The sequence below is a fragment of the Myotis daubentonii genome, chromosome 16 (genome assembly GCF_963259705.1).
Source record: "Myotis daubentonii chromosome 16, mMyoDau2.1, whole genome shotgun sequence".
Lineage (NCBI taxonomy): Eukaryota > Metazoa > Chordata > Mammalia > Chiroptera > Vespertilionidae > Myotis > Myotis daubentonii.
Window position 1 is genome coordinate 28,434,110 of NC_081855.1, and position 13,252 is coordinate 28,447,361.

General features: G+C 58.4%; 2 protein-coding genes across 4 annotated transcripts in view; one reads left to right on the forward strand and one right to left on the reverse strand.

Moving 5' to 3' along the window:
• MYO1D (myosin ID) overlaps positions 1-7,011 on the forward strand; it is a 271,271-nt gene extending 264,260 nt beyond the window's left edge. Inside the window, exon 22 of the mRNA XM_059669519.1 lies at positions 4,890-7,011. Coding sequence (XP_059525502.1) covers positions 4,890-5,046 — 157 coding nt within the window. The 3' untranslated portion in view covers positions 5,047-7,011. The remainder of the gene's footprint in view (positions 1-4,889) is intronic.
• Positions 7,012-8,712: 1,701 nt separating this feature from the next.
• CDK5R1 (cyclin dependent kinase 5 regulatory subunit 1) lies at positions 8,713-13,252 on the reverse strand. Of its 3 annotated transcripts, XR_009449170.1 has the most exons (3): positions 12,773-12,913; positions 11,158-12,526; positions 8,713-10,244 (listed from the first exon to the last, which is right to left on the reverse strand). XR_009449170.1 is itself a non-coding variant. In XM_059669521.1 (2 exons), the coding sequence occupies exon 2, from the start codon at positions 12,383-12,385 to the stop codon at positions 11,462-11,464; it is 924 nt and encodes a 307-aa protein (XP_059525504.1). In that variant the 5' UTR covers positions 12,386-12,526; positions 13,120-13,252; the 3' UTR covers positions 8,713-11,461. The 3 variants fall into 3 exon arrangements, 2 of the variants coding, with proteins under 2 accessions (XP_059525504.1, XP_059525503.1); XM_059669521.1 differs by lacking the exon at positions 12,773-12,913 and adding an exon at positions 13,120-13,252 and having other exon boundaries at positions 8,713-12,526; XM_059669520.1 differs by having other exon boundaries at positions 8,713-12,526.

A 13,252-nucleotide genomic window follows, 5' to 3' on the forward strand; every position in this document is an offset into this window, starting at 1 on the left:
GAGGGAGCTGATGGATGTTTCTAACTCTCTATCCCTCTCCCTTCCTCTCTGTAAAAAATCAATAAAAAATATATTTAAAAAAGACACTGAAGAAATTAAAGAAGATACAAATAAATGGGAACATATATCATGCTCATAGATAAGAATTAACATCATTAAAATGTCCATACTACCCAAAGCAATCTACAGATTCATTGCAGCCTCTATGAAAATACCAATGGCATTTTTCACAGAACTAAAATAATCCTAACATTTTTGTAGAACCATAGAAGACTTCAAATAGCCAAATCAATCTTGAGAAAGAAGAACAAAGTTGGAGGAATCACAATACTGGTTATCAAGTTATCCTACAAAGCCACTGTAATCAAAACAGCCTGGTACTGGCTTATAGATCAAAGGTCCAAGGGTTCAATTTCCGGTCAAGGGCATGCACCTGGATTGCAGGATTGTTCCCTGGTGCCTGTGGGAGGCAATCACTTGACTTGTCTCCCTCAAGTCAGTGTTTCTTTCTCTCCCTTCCTCTCCCCAAGACTTCCTCCCGCCCTCCCTTTCTCTTTTTCACTCTCTAAAAAAAAACAAAAACAAAAAACAATGGAAAAAAATATCCTTGGGTAAGGATTAATTTTTTAAAAAATGGGCAGAGGACCCCAATAGACATTTCTCCCAAGAGGACATACAGATGGCCAAGGTCTCAACACTAATCATTAGGGAAATGCAAATTAAAACCACAATGAGATAACACCTTGCACCTGTTAGAATGGCTGTCCTCAATGACTGTAAATTGGTGCAGCCATAGAAAACAGTATGGAGGTTTCTTAAAAAGTTACAGAACTACCACATGACTCAGCATTCCACTTCTATTTATCTAAAGATACATTTTAAAAAGAGATCTGCACCCCTATGTTCACGGCAGCATTATTTACAATAGCCAAGGTATGGACACAACCTAGGTGTCCACCAGTAGACGAGTGGGTGAAGAAGACATGGTACAGCCAAAACCGGTTTGGCTCAGTGGATAGAGCGTCGGCCTGCGGACTGAAAGGTCCCAGGTTCGATTCCGGTCAAGGGCATGTGCCTGGGTTGTGGGCATATCCCCAGTAGGAGATGTGCAGGAGGCAGCTGATCGATGTTTCTCTCTCATCGATGTTTCTAACTCTCTCTCTCCCTTCCTCTCTGTAAAAAATCAATAAAATATATTTTTTAAAAAAAAAAGACATGGTACAAATACGCAATAGACTGTCACTCAGCAGTAAAGAGGAAAGAATGAAATCTGGCCATCGCAACAACATGGACGGACCTAGAGGGAATTATGCCGAGTGAAATATAAGTCAGAGAAGAACAAAAATTGTATGATGTCATTTATATGTGGGATCTAAAAAACTAAACCACAAACTCATACACACAGAGAACAACTTGATGGTTGCGGGATGGGAGCGGGGATGGGTGAAAAAGGCGAAGGAATTAAGAAGTACAAGTTGCCAATTATAAAAACAGTCACGGGATGTCAAGTACAGCAGAAGGAATATAGTCAGTAATATATTTAATAACTATGTATAGTGCCAGACGGGCACTAGACTCACTAAAGGGCCACTTTGTAAGTTATGTAAATGTCTAATCACTAGGTTCTACACCAGCGGTTCTCAACCTGTGGGTCGCGACCCCTATGGTGGTCGAACGACCCTTTCACAGGGGTCGCCTAAGACCATCCTGCATATCAGATATTTACATTACGATTCATAACAGTAGCAACATTACAGTTATGAAGTAGCAACAAAAAGAATTTTATGGGCCGAAACCGGTTTGGCTCAGTGGATAGAGCGTCAGCCTGCGGACTGAAAGGTCCCAGGTTCGATTCCGGTCAAGGGCATGTACCTGGGTTGCGGGCACATCCCCAGTAGGAGATGTGCAGGAGGCAGCTGATCGATGTTTCTCTCTCATCGATGTTTCTAACTCTCTATCTCTCTCCCTTCCTCTCTGTAAAAAATCAATAAAATCTATTTTTTTTTAAAAAAGAATTTTATGGTTGGGTCACAACATAAGGAACTGTATTCAAAGGGCCAGAAGGTTGAGAACCACTGTTCTACACCTACAACACATATTGTAGGTCACCTGTAATTGAAACTTTTAAAATACAGTGGGGCCTTGACTTACGAGTGTCCCAACTAACGAGTTTTTCGAGATACGAGCCGTCTCTCGGCCAATTTTCTGCTTTGAGTTGCGAGCTAAAATTCGGGTTACGAGCCAGCTTCAGATACCCCACCGCTAGTTGGCGCAGCGAACGTCACAGTGAACGCCACAACATCAGCCCAGCATCACGTGTCTCACTTGTTCACTTTTGATTTGACTTACGAGTAATCTGAGTTACGAGCTCCGTCACGGAACGAATTAAACTCGTAAGTCAAGGCCCCACTGTATTCTAATACATAAATGATAGTTACTTGTGTCTTACGGGCTTGGACCCTGCTTTCCCTCTTTTCCCTGGGGAGGGGCCTGGCCCTCCTCCCCCATCCACTCCTCCCCCAGCAGTAGTTACTCCGCAGGGCTCACTGACTGGGACACAGGAACGGGTGGCAGAGAAGCTTTCAGCCCAGCCCAGTGGGGAGAAGAGTCTGGCGCCGTGGTTGTCCACTGCTTTTTCTATCCTGCAACCCCCACCCGTGGGCTCCATTTCAAGGTGAGGTTGTGCCCTTGTGATCCTGGGGTGCCATCTGTAATAGCCATTTGCTCCTCGTTTTCTCCCCAGCGCAAGCCCTGCACGAGGACTGTAGAGCAGATACTGGAGGTGCACAGGGCCAAGAGCAGGGGAGGGGGCGTCAGGGGTGCTCTCTGCTGGCCCTGAACTCGGGGCCCTGAGGGAAGGGCTGCGCTGAGAGTAGCCTGTTCTGACTGTATGCACAGGCGGGTGGGCTAGGGACTCACGTTTCCTCGGTTAGATTTTTCTTGGAATGGACTCTTTCAGAACCTTTTCCCCAAGACCGAGTCCCCAGGTGGTTCTGGAGCCCACCGAGTGCGCACAAGTGTACCAGCCTCCACAGTCGGGGAGGGAAGACGCAGGCAGTGGGGGACAGGGCCTGTGCCCGGCCCTAAAGGAAGGAGACACGCCCCTCAGGCGGCAAGGGCCAGGGAAGGCCTCTTCGAGGGTCGGGTCGAGGCTTCCACAGGCTGGGGGGTCCAGCATGAGGGACCCAGAGGCCGTGCTGGGCTGACAGGCGGCAGGGAGGCCGCCCAAGCGTGGGAGCCGCAGGGGATGGCCGGGGTCGGCGGGCAGGAGGCCCGGTCCTGGAGGCACGTCTGCTGCAGGCAGGGCTGCAGTGCTGGGCATCGCGTGCTCCTGGCCGCCCGCAGCCTGGCCCCGCACCTGCCCGGCTCCCGCGGGGGTGAGAAGGGCCCGCTCACGGCCTGACAGGCTCTGCTATTTTCGGGCCCAGGCTGATTAAAAATAGCGGCTAAGCCCAGGTTTCAGCTGCAGCTGACAAGACATTAAGAGACCCGAGGCCCACAAGTGACAGCCCTGGGTCTGCTCCGGTGCCCGTTTCTGCCTCTGCGACAGGTTAATGAGGACGCGGAGGGACAGGCCTGAGAACACCCCGCGCGCTTCCCGCTGTGGGCCCGGGTGTGGGCATGTGCGCGGGGCACCCCAGGAAGCGTGCCCGGCGCGTGCTCGGCTGGAGGCCGGCAGCACCCGTCACCTGAGCGCTGTCCGTGGCCAGGACGCCTGCTCAGGGCCGGGGCAGGAGGAGACGCGTCAGTGCTTGTGCCTGGAAAGCGCCTCCTGCTCACCTGGGCGCGGGGAGGGGCGTAAGGCTGGGCCGGCCCCACTCCCCTGCGGGGCGGACACCGGGCACTCGCTGTTCAACACCAGGAGGGTCGCAGCCCCGGGAGCCCAGCAGAGCGACCCCTGAGGCCCCAGGCCACCGGGTCTTTCTCCTCTCACCGCCCCGCGCGCGGAGAGCTGCCGCGGCACAAGCCGAGGTTCCGTGTGGCTGCGCCGCACGTGTGAGCGGACGTGAGGTCCAGCCTGTTCAGAGACGGTCTCGCGTCTTAAATAAGCCGCTCTGCAGCGTACCCGGGCGGTGTGAGGAGGCGGGGGAGGCTGCGGCTACTCGGCAGGTGCACCAAGCCTCACGGACCCCACCCCCCACACCCCCGGGCCTCTTGGGCGCCGACCCCCCTCGGAGCCCCAGCTGAGCCCCTCCAGGCAGCAGCGGCACAGGCTCCCAGGCCGGAGCGTGCGCGGCCACTGCACGGTCTTCCCGTGGCCGACCTCCCGACCGCGGTGGGTCCATCCAGCAGCAGAGCGGCCTGATGCGCGGTGGCCAAGCCGAGTCAAAGCCCCAGAGGCTCCCGGGGACACTGCAGTCAGACCCGTTCTCACAGCTGGACCCGTGCCCGCAGGGCGAGCGGCTCCCCAGGGGGAGTGTGCAGGGCAGTCTCCCTTCAGCCCGGACACGGTGCCGCCCAGGGCTCCCTGCTGCAATCCAATTCCTGAGAAATAATTGGAAGGAACCCCCGCCCCTGCCCCTGTGTCAGGCCCCCTCCTGACTCCTAGAGCCCCGGGCCTCAGGCCGAGGAGTTGGTGGCTGAGGTTCACCGCTTCCCCCTCCTCTGGTTCAGCTCAACACGCTGGTTCGCGGAGCCAGGCTGCGGCCGAGGTCGGAAGGTCAGCCCGCTGCTCTCGGAGGCTCTGGTTGGAGGCCGCCCCCCACCCCACCCCCTCACCAGCCTCCTGGGGCTTCTCCAGGCCTCCGAGGAGGCCTCCAGTGCCCGTGCCCCTGGGGCATCTGGGGGGCCCACGGGAGCTTGGCCAGAGGCAGGCCCTGGATGGCCTGGGAATCACCCACCCCGGCGGCCTGCTAACTGCCCGTCTGTCTTTTTCTTGGTTCTCGCAGTGAGAAGCGCCACCTTCAAGTCAACGTCACCAACCCCGTGCAGTGCAGCCTGCACGGGAAGAAGTGCACCGTTTCCGTGGAGACGCGGCTCAACCAGCCACAGCCCGACTTCACCAAGAACCGCTCGGGCTTCACCCTCAGCGTGCCCGGGAACTGAGGCTCCCCAGCCGGGCGCACTCGGCATCCTGGTCCCCGTCTCATTGCCGATCCGATCCCAGCTGCCCCGCTAGAATCAGCTGCAGGGCCTCGAGTGGGGCGCCGCCCCTCTGCCTCCTTGCAGGCCCTCCCCTGAGATCTCTTCGCCTCCTGCCTTCGGTCTCGCCTTCCTCTGCCCCAACCGTCCCCAGTCCCGTCAACAAACCAAAGAGCCCCGTGCCCCGTCCCAGAGCCCCGGGCGGGCTCCAGCCCAGTCTCACCTCAGAGGCAGCTCAAAGGTGCCTTCAGTTGGTGAGGGTGTCCCGGGACGGGCCAGGTGGGGTCAGCACCTTGACCCAGGACCCCCTGCTGGCCCTGTAGGAGGTGGGGTGGGAGCCCCCTGCTCCCGCTGTGAGCCCATCCTGCCCCGCCTCCCGCCCAGGGGGCCGAGGTCCCCGTGGCTGTTTCTCGGCTCCTCCGTGGACCCCGTTCTCCCAGCAGCAGCCAAAGCCACCAGGTGAGCAGGTTCACCTGTAGGACCAGCCCCGCAGCCCAGGAGCAGTGGCCGGCGGGACAGCCATGCCCCGCTGGCAGCCGGCCTGCCCGGGTCTGCCCCGCCCGGCCTCCTGGCCACCTCTCTGCCGAGAGCAGGGGGGAGGGATGCTCCCAGGATCCGCTTCACCACGCGCCTGTGCCCGCGGGTGCCTTCGCGTATTTCTGCAGATCGCAGGCTGCTCGTCGGATACCGTGTCCGCTGCACCCGCACTCGCGCCAGGAACACGAGTGAAGTGGAGTCGCAGGGGCGGGGCCCCTCGTGGAGAACTGGGGCTGGGACAGGAGGGTCAGAGCACACGGGAGCCGTGGGGGCGGGGGAGATAGAAAAGGCGGAGTCCTGGCACCGCATGTCCACCCACTGCGGGCACGCAGCCCTCAGGCCCGGAGAACAGCACCATCTTGCCTGTCTGTGCCCAGCACGTGCCATCAGGTGACTGCCTGAGCCCACCCCCCGCCATGTCTCAGCTGAAGGGGGCGCCTGGCCCTCTGGGCAGCATGGGCCCCCCTCGCCCCCGCTGGAGCCTTGGCAGGGGATTCGGCGCCCTGCGAAGGGGCTGAAGGTGAGCCCAGGCCGCAGGAGGAGCCTGGCAGGGTGTGAAGACACCCGCTCCCTGCTCCCCACCCACCCCCACGCTCCCGTCCTGTCACCCTGGCCCCGAACAGCACACCAAGCGCCTGATGCAGATCCTGTGCCTCACCCAGGGCCCGACGCGGCCCCCTGGCTGGCCCCCAGGTGGTCCCGGCAGCTGGTCTCATCCGCACCCCCCTGCTTCGCAGGGCTGGCCAACACCGGCACCTGCGCAGTTTGCAACAAAGAACCCACCTGGCAGCCTGTCCTTGGGAGCCATTCTCCCTCCCGAAGCCCCGCCAGCTGCCCGCACCGCGCAGAGGGGCACCAGCCCGGCTCAGCGACGCGCGTCCCTTTGCCAAGCACCTGGCCGCTAGTGGAACCACCTGAACTGGCCCGCCGCCTCTCCACTCCGCTCATTCCCCCGCCTGTCGCTTTCTACAGGATACATGCAGTGTCTGTCCCAGACACACCAAAGTGGAACCTGCCAAATGAGTGCCTTTCAGAGGCCGGGGGGAGCCGGAGGGCTGGCGGCCTGGCCTCCCTCCGCCTCTGCGTGGCCCGGAGCCTCAGCCCAGCCCAGCCCAGGACCTCCGGGCTGAGGGCCATGCACTTTCATCGCGTCCTAAGAGAAGTCAGTGTGGGACTGAGGGAGGATCAGGAATGTAGGGCGAGACCACGGTGATGTTCCCAGGTGCCGAGGGGGAAGCAGGACACAGTGATTGTACGCAATGAAGTGTTTCTCTTGATTTAATTAAATGCAATGTAAGGTTTGGTGCATATATTCCTATTTTCCATTAAATTAACTCTATTTCTAAAGCATATTTTGATTTACCACCAAGAGCAATAAAGCGTTAAATCTTATTTTAAAGGTGTTCTGCGTATCTTTCATTGGAAACTCCACCTGTGATTGTGAACTTTTCGCTTCTACACAGCCCGCTGTTACCCCGAGGAAGGGAGGGCGCATTCAGCACAAATACCATGAAATGCAGGGTAAGGCACCTGAGCCTCCCGAACACAAATACTGCGTGGTGGAAAAAAGACCTCTTACCCTCTGAGGCAGCATGGAGGGACCTGGAGAGCAGCGTGCTAAGCCAAATAAGCCAGGCAGAGAAAGACAAGCATCACATGACCTCACTCATATGTGGAGTCTCATGAACAAAGTAAACTGATGAACAAAATAGATCCAGAGACATGGGAGCAGGGAACAGGCTGAGGAATCTCAGAGGGTGGAAGGGATCAACCAAAGACCTTGTGTGCATATATGCATAACCCACGGACACAGACCACAGGGTGGGGAAGGCCTGGGAGGCAGGGGCAGAAGAGGTCATTGGGAGGGAAAGGGGGGCATATGTAATACTTTTAACAATGAATATACACATATATATACACACACACACACACACATATATATATATATAAAACATGGTGAGAAGAAAGCTGTGGAAAGGAGTAATGGGGGGAAGGCAGTGGGGTTCAATCCAAACACTTTCTGTGCCATTTTGAGGCCTGATTGCTGACTCCAAGTTCAATGCTTTCGAGTTCACTGAAACTGAAGCATGCATTTAGGAAGGAAAGGCTCCCATTCCTATGGCTGCAGCCTGGGGAGGGATCCAAGGCTGGCTGGCTGGGGGTGGCAGAAGGACCAGGACTTCTCAGGGTGGGGGAAGCTGCAGGCCCCAGCACCCACGGCCCTGCAGCCACAGGAGGCCACCCCGTCATCACAGGAAAGAACATGCAGTGCGGCCTTTGGGACTCGGACCACGGGGGGGCGGGGGGGGGGGCTGATAACCCCCAAGTTGCAACCTGAGCAGAACAGCCTTCCTGGTGCCCAGGGGCAGCTGCAAACCACAGGCGCAGGGCTGGGCAGGTCGGAGCCCACCACCTAGTCCCTGAGGCTTGGGCTGGGGACACGAGAGGACAGAGACCACTGGCAACACAGGCATACCTCATTTTATTGCGCTCACAGAAGTTGCATTTTTAACAAGACCCTCCACCAGCAAAAAGATTACGGCTTGCTTTACTGCACTGCTCCCTCGTTTATGGTGGTCTGGGGCCGAACCACAGTACCTCTGAGCTATGCCGGTCCAGCCAGAGGGGACCCCACCCTTGCACAAGTATGGGCTTACTGGACGCCCCAAGGCTGGGCCACATGGACGCCACTCCTCCAGCTGGTCTGGGTGCCTCTGAACAGTGGGTGCTGAACAGAGTCAGGCCCACAGCATATGGGGCCACAGCCTTGGGGCCAAGCTCCACAATCGGGTTCCTGCAGGACCACCTGCCAGCGGTCACCAGGCCGTGCCTGGGCCTGATCAAGCCAAGAGAGCCACTCCTGCCCCGCCCAGCAGCTAAACCCGAGTCGACTTAACCTGTGCTTCTTCCTTAATCACCTTCACAGCCACGTGCTCCGCGGGTTAAGCCTCTCCCCTAACGCAGCCCCTCCCTTCTCCCACCACCCTCCCCCTCCCCCATAACTCAAATCCAATTAGATTCTGAGTGCAGGAATCGTTTATAAAAAGCCGCCTGGCCTGCTCGTGAATGATGTGCCCACGAAAGAGGTCTATGTAATGGATGGTCAGTGCATTTTATTTAATCAGCACGGTACAAAAATAAATAAAAATAAGGGAAGGGGAATTAAATTACAGCCAAACTGAGCTTCATGACCTTGTCAGATTATAAACCACACATACTTACAAACACACTACACATACATACGAAATGAGACAAATATAAATTAATATTAACAATACCCACAGTTTGGTCAAAGAATAGCTACAGAAGAAATTGCACTAAAAAAACAACATACATCGCACGTTGTGTAATTAGCAGTTTCAAATATACAGCTATGAAAAGGTTCCGAGTGAAAAAAATGGCACATTTTCTTTTCATTGCAAGTTTAACAACTGCTGGAACGAAACTAACTCCTAATAACTGCATTTAAAGAATATATCAACCCTTCAGCTTTACAAGAAAGAGAAAAACCAAATCCTGAACGATTATTCCTGTGACTTGTTCTGTGCACGGGTGTAAATTTCACAGCCATCTGTTCTAAGATTATTTTTCTTAAGACACAAAATGCTCCTGGTCGGCATGCACAATATCACTGTAAAAGCAACAATGAAAGAATAAAGGGGTGGTGGTGGTTGGGTTTTTTTTTGTCAGTTTTTTTTCTGTATTTTTTTGTTGGTCTAAAAGTAGTCTTCATAGCAGCATGTCAGCATGTCAAACGGGTTCATTGCTTGCACACTCGAGTGTATCAGTTCCTTTACACAATACTGATGACCAGTGCAAGGGGAGGGAGGAGGACGCGCCAGGCTTTCACATGGATGGAACTCGAGTTACGTCCTTAGTCCCCGACCACTCCTGACCTCTGCACCTCCTCCAGAACAGAAAAAAAATAAATATGGAGATAGAGAAGGAAACACACAAAACAGGAATCCTGTGGATGTGGCCGAGCAGTTTCAGGCCAGGTTCGGCCCCGAACAAGCGACTGCAAGCACGGGCCCCTCCTCCTGAGACGCGGCATGGAACCACCCTCTTCCACGCCACCAGCGCCCGCTGCCCTCTGGGGCCTCCTACCTCAGGTCACACGTGGCAGCAGATCTGAACAGACGGGCCGGTGACAATCCAGCGGAGAAGAGGGAGGCGCTGCAGTGAAGTCTGTGCCAGCGTCCGGGGTCCTCCCAGCCCTGCACCAGCTTCTCTGGCGGCCCCGGAGCGGCTCGGCGTGGGCGTGGGCGTGGGCCTCGAGGCGCAGCTGGGGCAAATGCTCGCGCATGGGCAGGCCCTCGTCCGCACATGCGGGCTGGCCGCGCGCCGCGGGCTCTTAGGGCCGACCTCAATTTCACAGCTTGCTCTTTTTAACGTGATTTTCAGTAGTGCTTGTGCTGAGATGGCAGCCACCTGGGACCTAATCCTATGTAACATGAGCCTCTGCCTCCCCACCCACCCCCCATTCCAGCACTCCCTCGGGGGCTGGGAAGAGCGAATTCTCTGGAGCCTTCACACTGCTCTTTGTTCCCCAAAGCCAGGGCGATGGGCCATGGAGGAAGACTCGTCCCTTCTCTTGGTCCTCTCCCAAGTCCCAAGCCACCAATCTGGGAGAATTAGAAAGAAAATTGATTAAGTACATATCCTGTGTTTTTACAGCCACTAAAGTGGAGACCAAAACCAGCAGCTGCAAATGATCAGTTGTAGAATCAGCAGGCTCACAACGCAACCGGGAGTCCTACCCCGGCCTGTAATTGTCTCTGAGATCCAGCTGTCTCCCTGGGCCTTGCAGGGCAAGGCTTCGTCTTCAGAAGAAACCGAACTGTCTGGAAACAGCTTTAAATGAAAAAGGGTAGGAGTGGGGGGTGGGGGTACATCCTTACCAGCCCCCACACCCAGCTCTGCAGAACAGCATGTGCACCAGCAAGAAGAGGCCTCAGCCGGAGGTGGGCTCTGGCTTGGTCTCAGGCCTGGCACGCCCCCTGCCAGAGGCAGGCAGGTGGTCACCGGCACCGCAGCGGCCCTGGCCTTCACCACAGGGTGACTAAGCGGCATGACCCAAGTGAAACACTCACCCAGGAAAGGAGTGTCCCCAGCTTCCCCCCACCTCTTTAGCTGGGACCCACAATACAAGAACTTCATGAGTCAAACCAGCTCATTAACCAACACTGCCGACATGGCCGGGAGCAGGGGACAAGGGGACTGAGGGGCAAGTTCCGTGTCTCCACTAAAGGAAAGCCCTTCTCCCTAAAAAAGAAAAAAGAGCAAACGAGGGTTGTGCACGGCCGAACAACAGGACACAACCTTTGCACCAGGCTGGCTTCTAGATTGAAGAGGCATAGCTTGCCTCGCAACCCCACAGGCGGCTCAGTCAGGATGGCGGCTCCAGGAGCCTCTGGGAGAATGGACCACCCAAAACTGGAGCCAGAAAAGGGCCCCCCACTAGAGGCGCCAAATCCTCCCGGGGTCACCTGGCCATAGGCCCCTCTCCAGCTCCCAGGGAGCGACCGACAGCCTCACCTGCCCTGGTCCAGCAAGGGCGCAGGCCACAGAGGCAGGTCAGTCCTTGGAATCCCCCAAAGTCGAAGGTCGGGGACCGGGGTGGCTCTGAACACATCTTCTGGGTTTTGCACACGGTCCAGGAGTTCAAACGCGCCCAGAGTTCTTGGCAGAGCTGAAGAAAACCGCTGGCAGGGCTGCAGGTGGGCCGGGATCGGCCCTTGGTGGCTTTGCTAGACACATACTGTACATAAAATCTGATTTGTTTAATAATAAATTTTTAAAAACGAATTGAATCCTTGAGCCGTGGTGCATGCTACGGGGCTCACCGATCCAGCCCTAGCAGGAGCCGCTTCTTGTCCTCCTGGCCGCTCTCGTTCTTCAGGTCGGAGAACACCTGTGTGAAGTAGTGCGGGTCCGCGTTGATCTGCAGCATCTTGGAGCTCATGAGGTTGATGACGGAGAGGCAGCGGTCCCAAAAGGCCTCCTTGCAGCTCTCCACCAGGAAGGGCTTGAGCGGGTAGGAGATCTCGTTGCCCATGTAGGAGTAGGAGAGGTACAGGCAGGTGAGCAGCACGGCCTGGAGCTCGTGGTCAGAGCCCACCTCGGAGGAGATCACGTCCCTGCAGAGCATGTAGAGGAAGACCACGTTGGCCGGCGTGATGAAGCCCTGGTCCTGCCAGCCCTGCAGGAGCAGCGAGCGGTCCACGCTGCGCAGCCAGAGCACGGGGTCCGTGGGGGACAGGTGCTTCAGGCGGTAGCACCGGCGGCACAGGAACTCGCCCAGGCAGCGCAGCAGCTCGCTGGTGGACGCCTGGACGATGACCCGTTTGGGTGTCCCTGCCGAGGTGATGGCAGGGTGCGGGGCCTTCTTGACCGAGGAGGAGACCCCGGTCTGGGAGCCCGAGAGCTGGCTGGCAGGGGGGGCGGGCGGCTGGGCCGGTGGGGGCTGGGCGAACGTGGACAGGTTGGCGCACGACAGCGACTTCTTCAGGTTCTCATTGTTGAGGTGCGTGATGTTGTTCTGGTAGCTGCCGTTGGGCTGCACCTTCTTGGAGTTCTTCTTCTTGGCCGACACGGCCACGATCCTCTTCCAGGGCAGCACGGAGATGATGGAGTGCCGCTTCAGGTTCTTGTCCTTGGCGTTCTTGCTATTCTGCACGGCCGTGTAGTGGCCCACCGTGGCCGCGCCATCCTCAAACAGCGTGGCCTTGCGGTAGCTGGGGGACAGGGACAGCACGGTGCCCATGGTGCCGCTGCGCGCCGGGCGGGGGCCCACGCCCCTGCGCGCCCAGACTGCCGGCCCGCGGGGAGAAACGGCTCACGGAGCCCGCGGCGGCCCCGGGGAGGAGGCGGGGGCGCTCCCGGGGGCGCGTGCTGCCCTTCGGATCTGCGTGGAAAACAAGATGGTTCTCAGCACCAGGCGCTCCTCCGCCCCCGTCTCGCGGCTCCCGCGGACCCGACCCCCGGCTCCACCAGAGCCTCCCCGGGCTCCGCGGCCCCGCCCGCGCCCCGCGCCGCAGCCCGGCCGCCTCCACTGCGGCACCCCGCCCGCCGCGCTCCGGAGGCCGCGGGAGGGACCCCGCCCGCAGCCCCGACCCCGGCCCAGGCTCCCTGGGCAGAGGCGCAGGCTTACCCGGCAGGCGGCGGCTCCTGCGCTCCGCGCCGTCCGCACTGCGCGCCGCGGTCCCGGCGCTGCGCTCGGCGGGGCTCGGCGGGGCTCGCGCTCGGCGGCGGCGGCTCCGGAGCTACTGTCCAAGGTTCTGCAGGCGCGGCCCCGCCCCGCTCGCCGCCGCCGCGCTCCCGCTCCCGCTCCCGCCCCGGCGCGCACCTCCGCGGTCCCCCTCTCGAGAGCGCGCGGCTCCCGCGCCGGCGCGGTCGGGCCTGGTGTTGCCCGGGAGCCGGGGCCGCCGCCGTCCTCAGCACGAGCCGCGCGCAGGGCTGGCGGGGCCGCGGCCGCGAACCCGAGGCGTCTCTACTCACCGCGCCCAGCGAGAACCCGGACCCGGGCGGCGGCGGGACTCGCAGTGCCGGCACCGCCCGCCCTGGCGCGTCCCCTCCCGCACAGCTCTCCGCCCGCTCCGCGCTGCCGTTCTAGCAGCAGCAGCCGCCGCCC

Coding starts and splice junctions, on each gene's coding strand:
- CDK5R1 (XM_059669521.1), bottom strand. CDS start 12,385: ATGGGCACCGTGCTGTCCCTGTCCCCCAGCTACCGCAAGGCCACGCTG.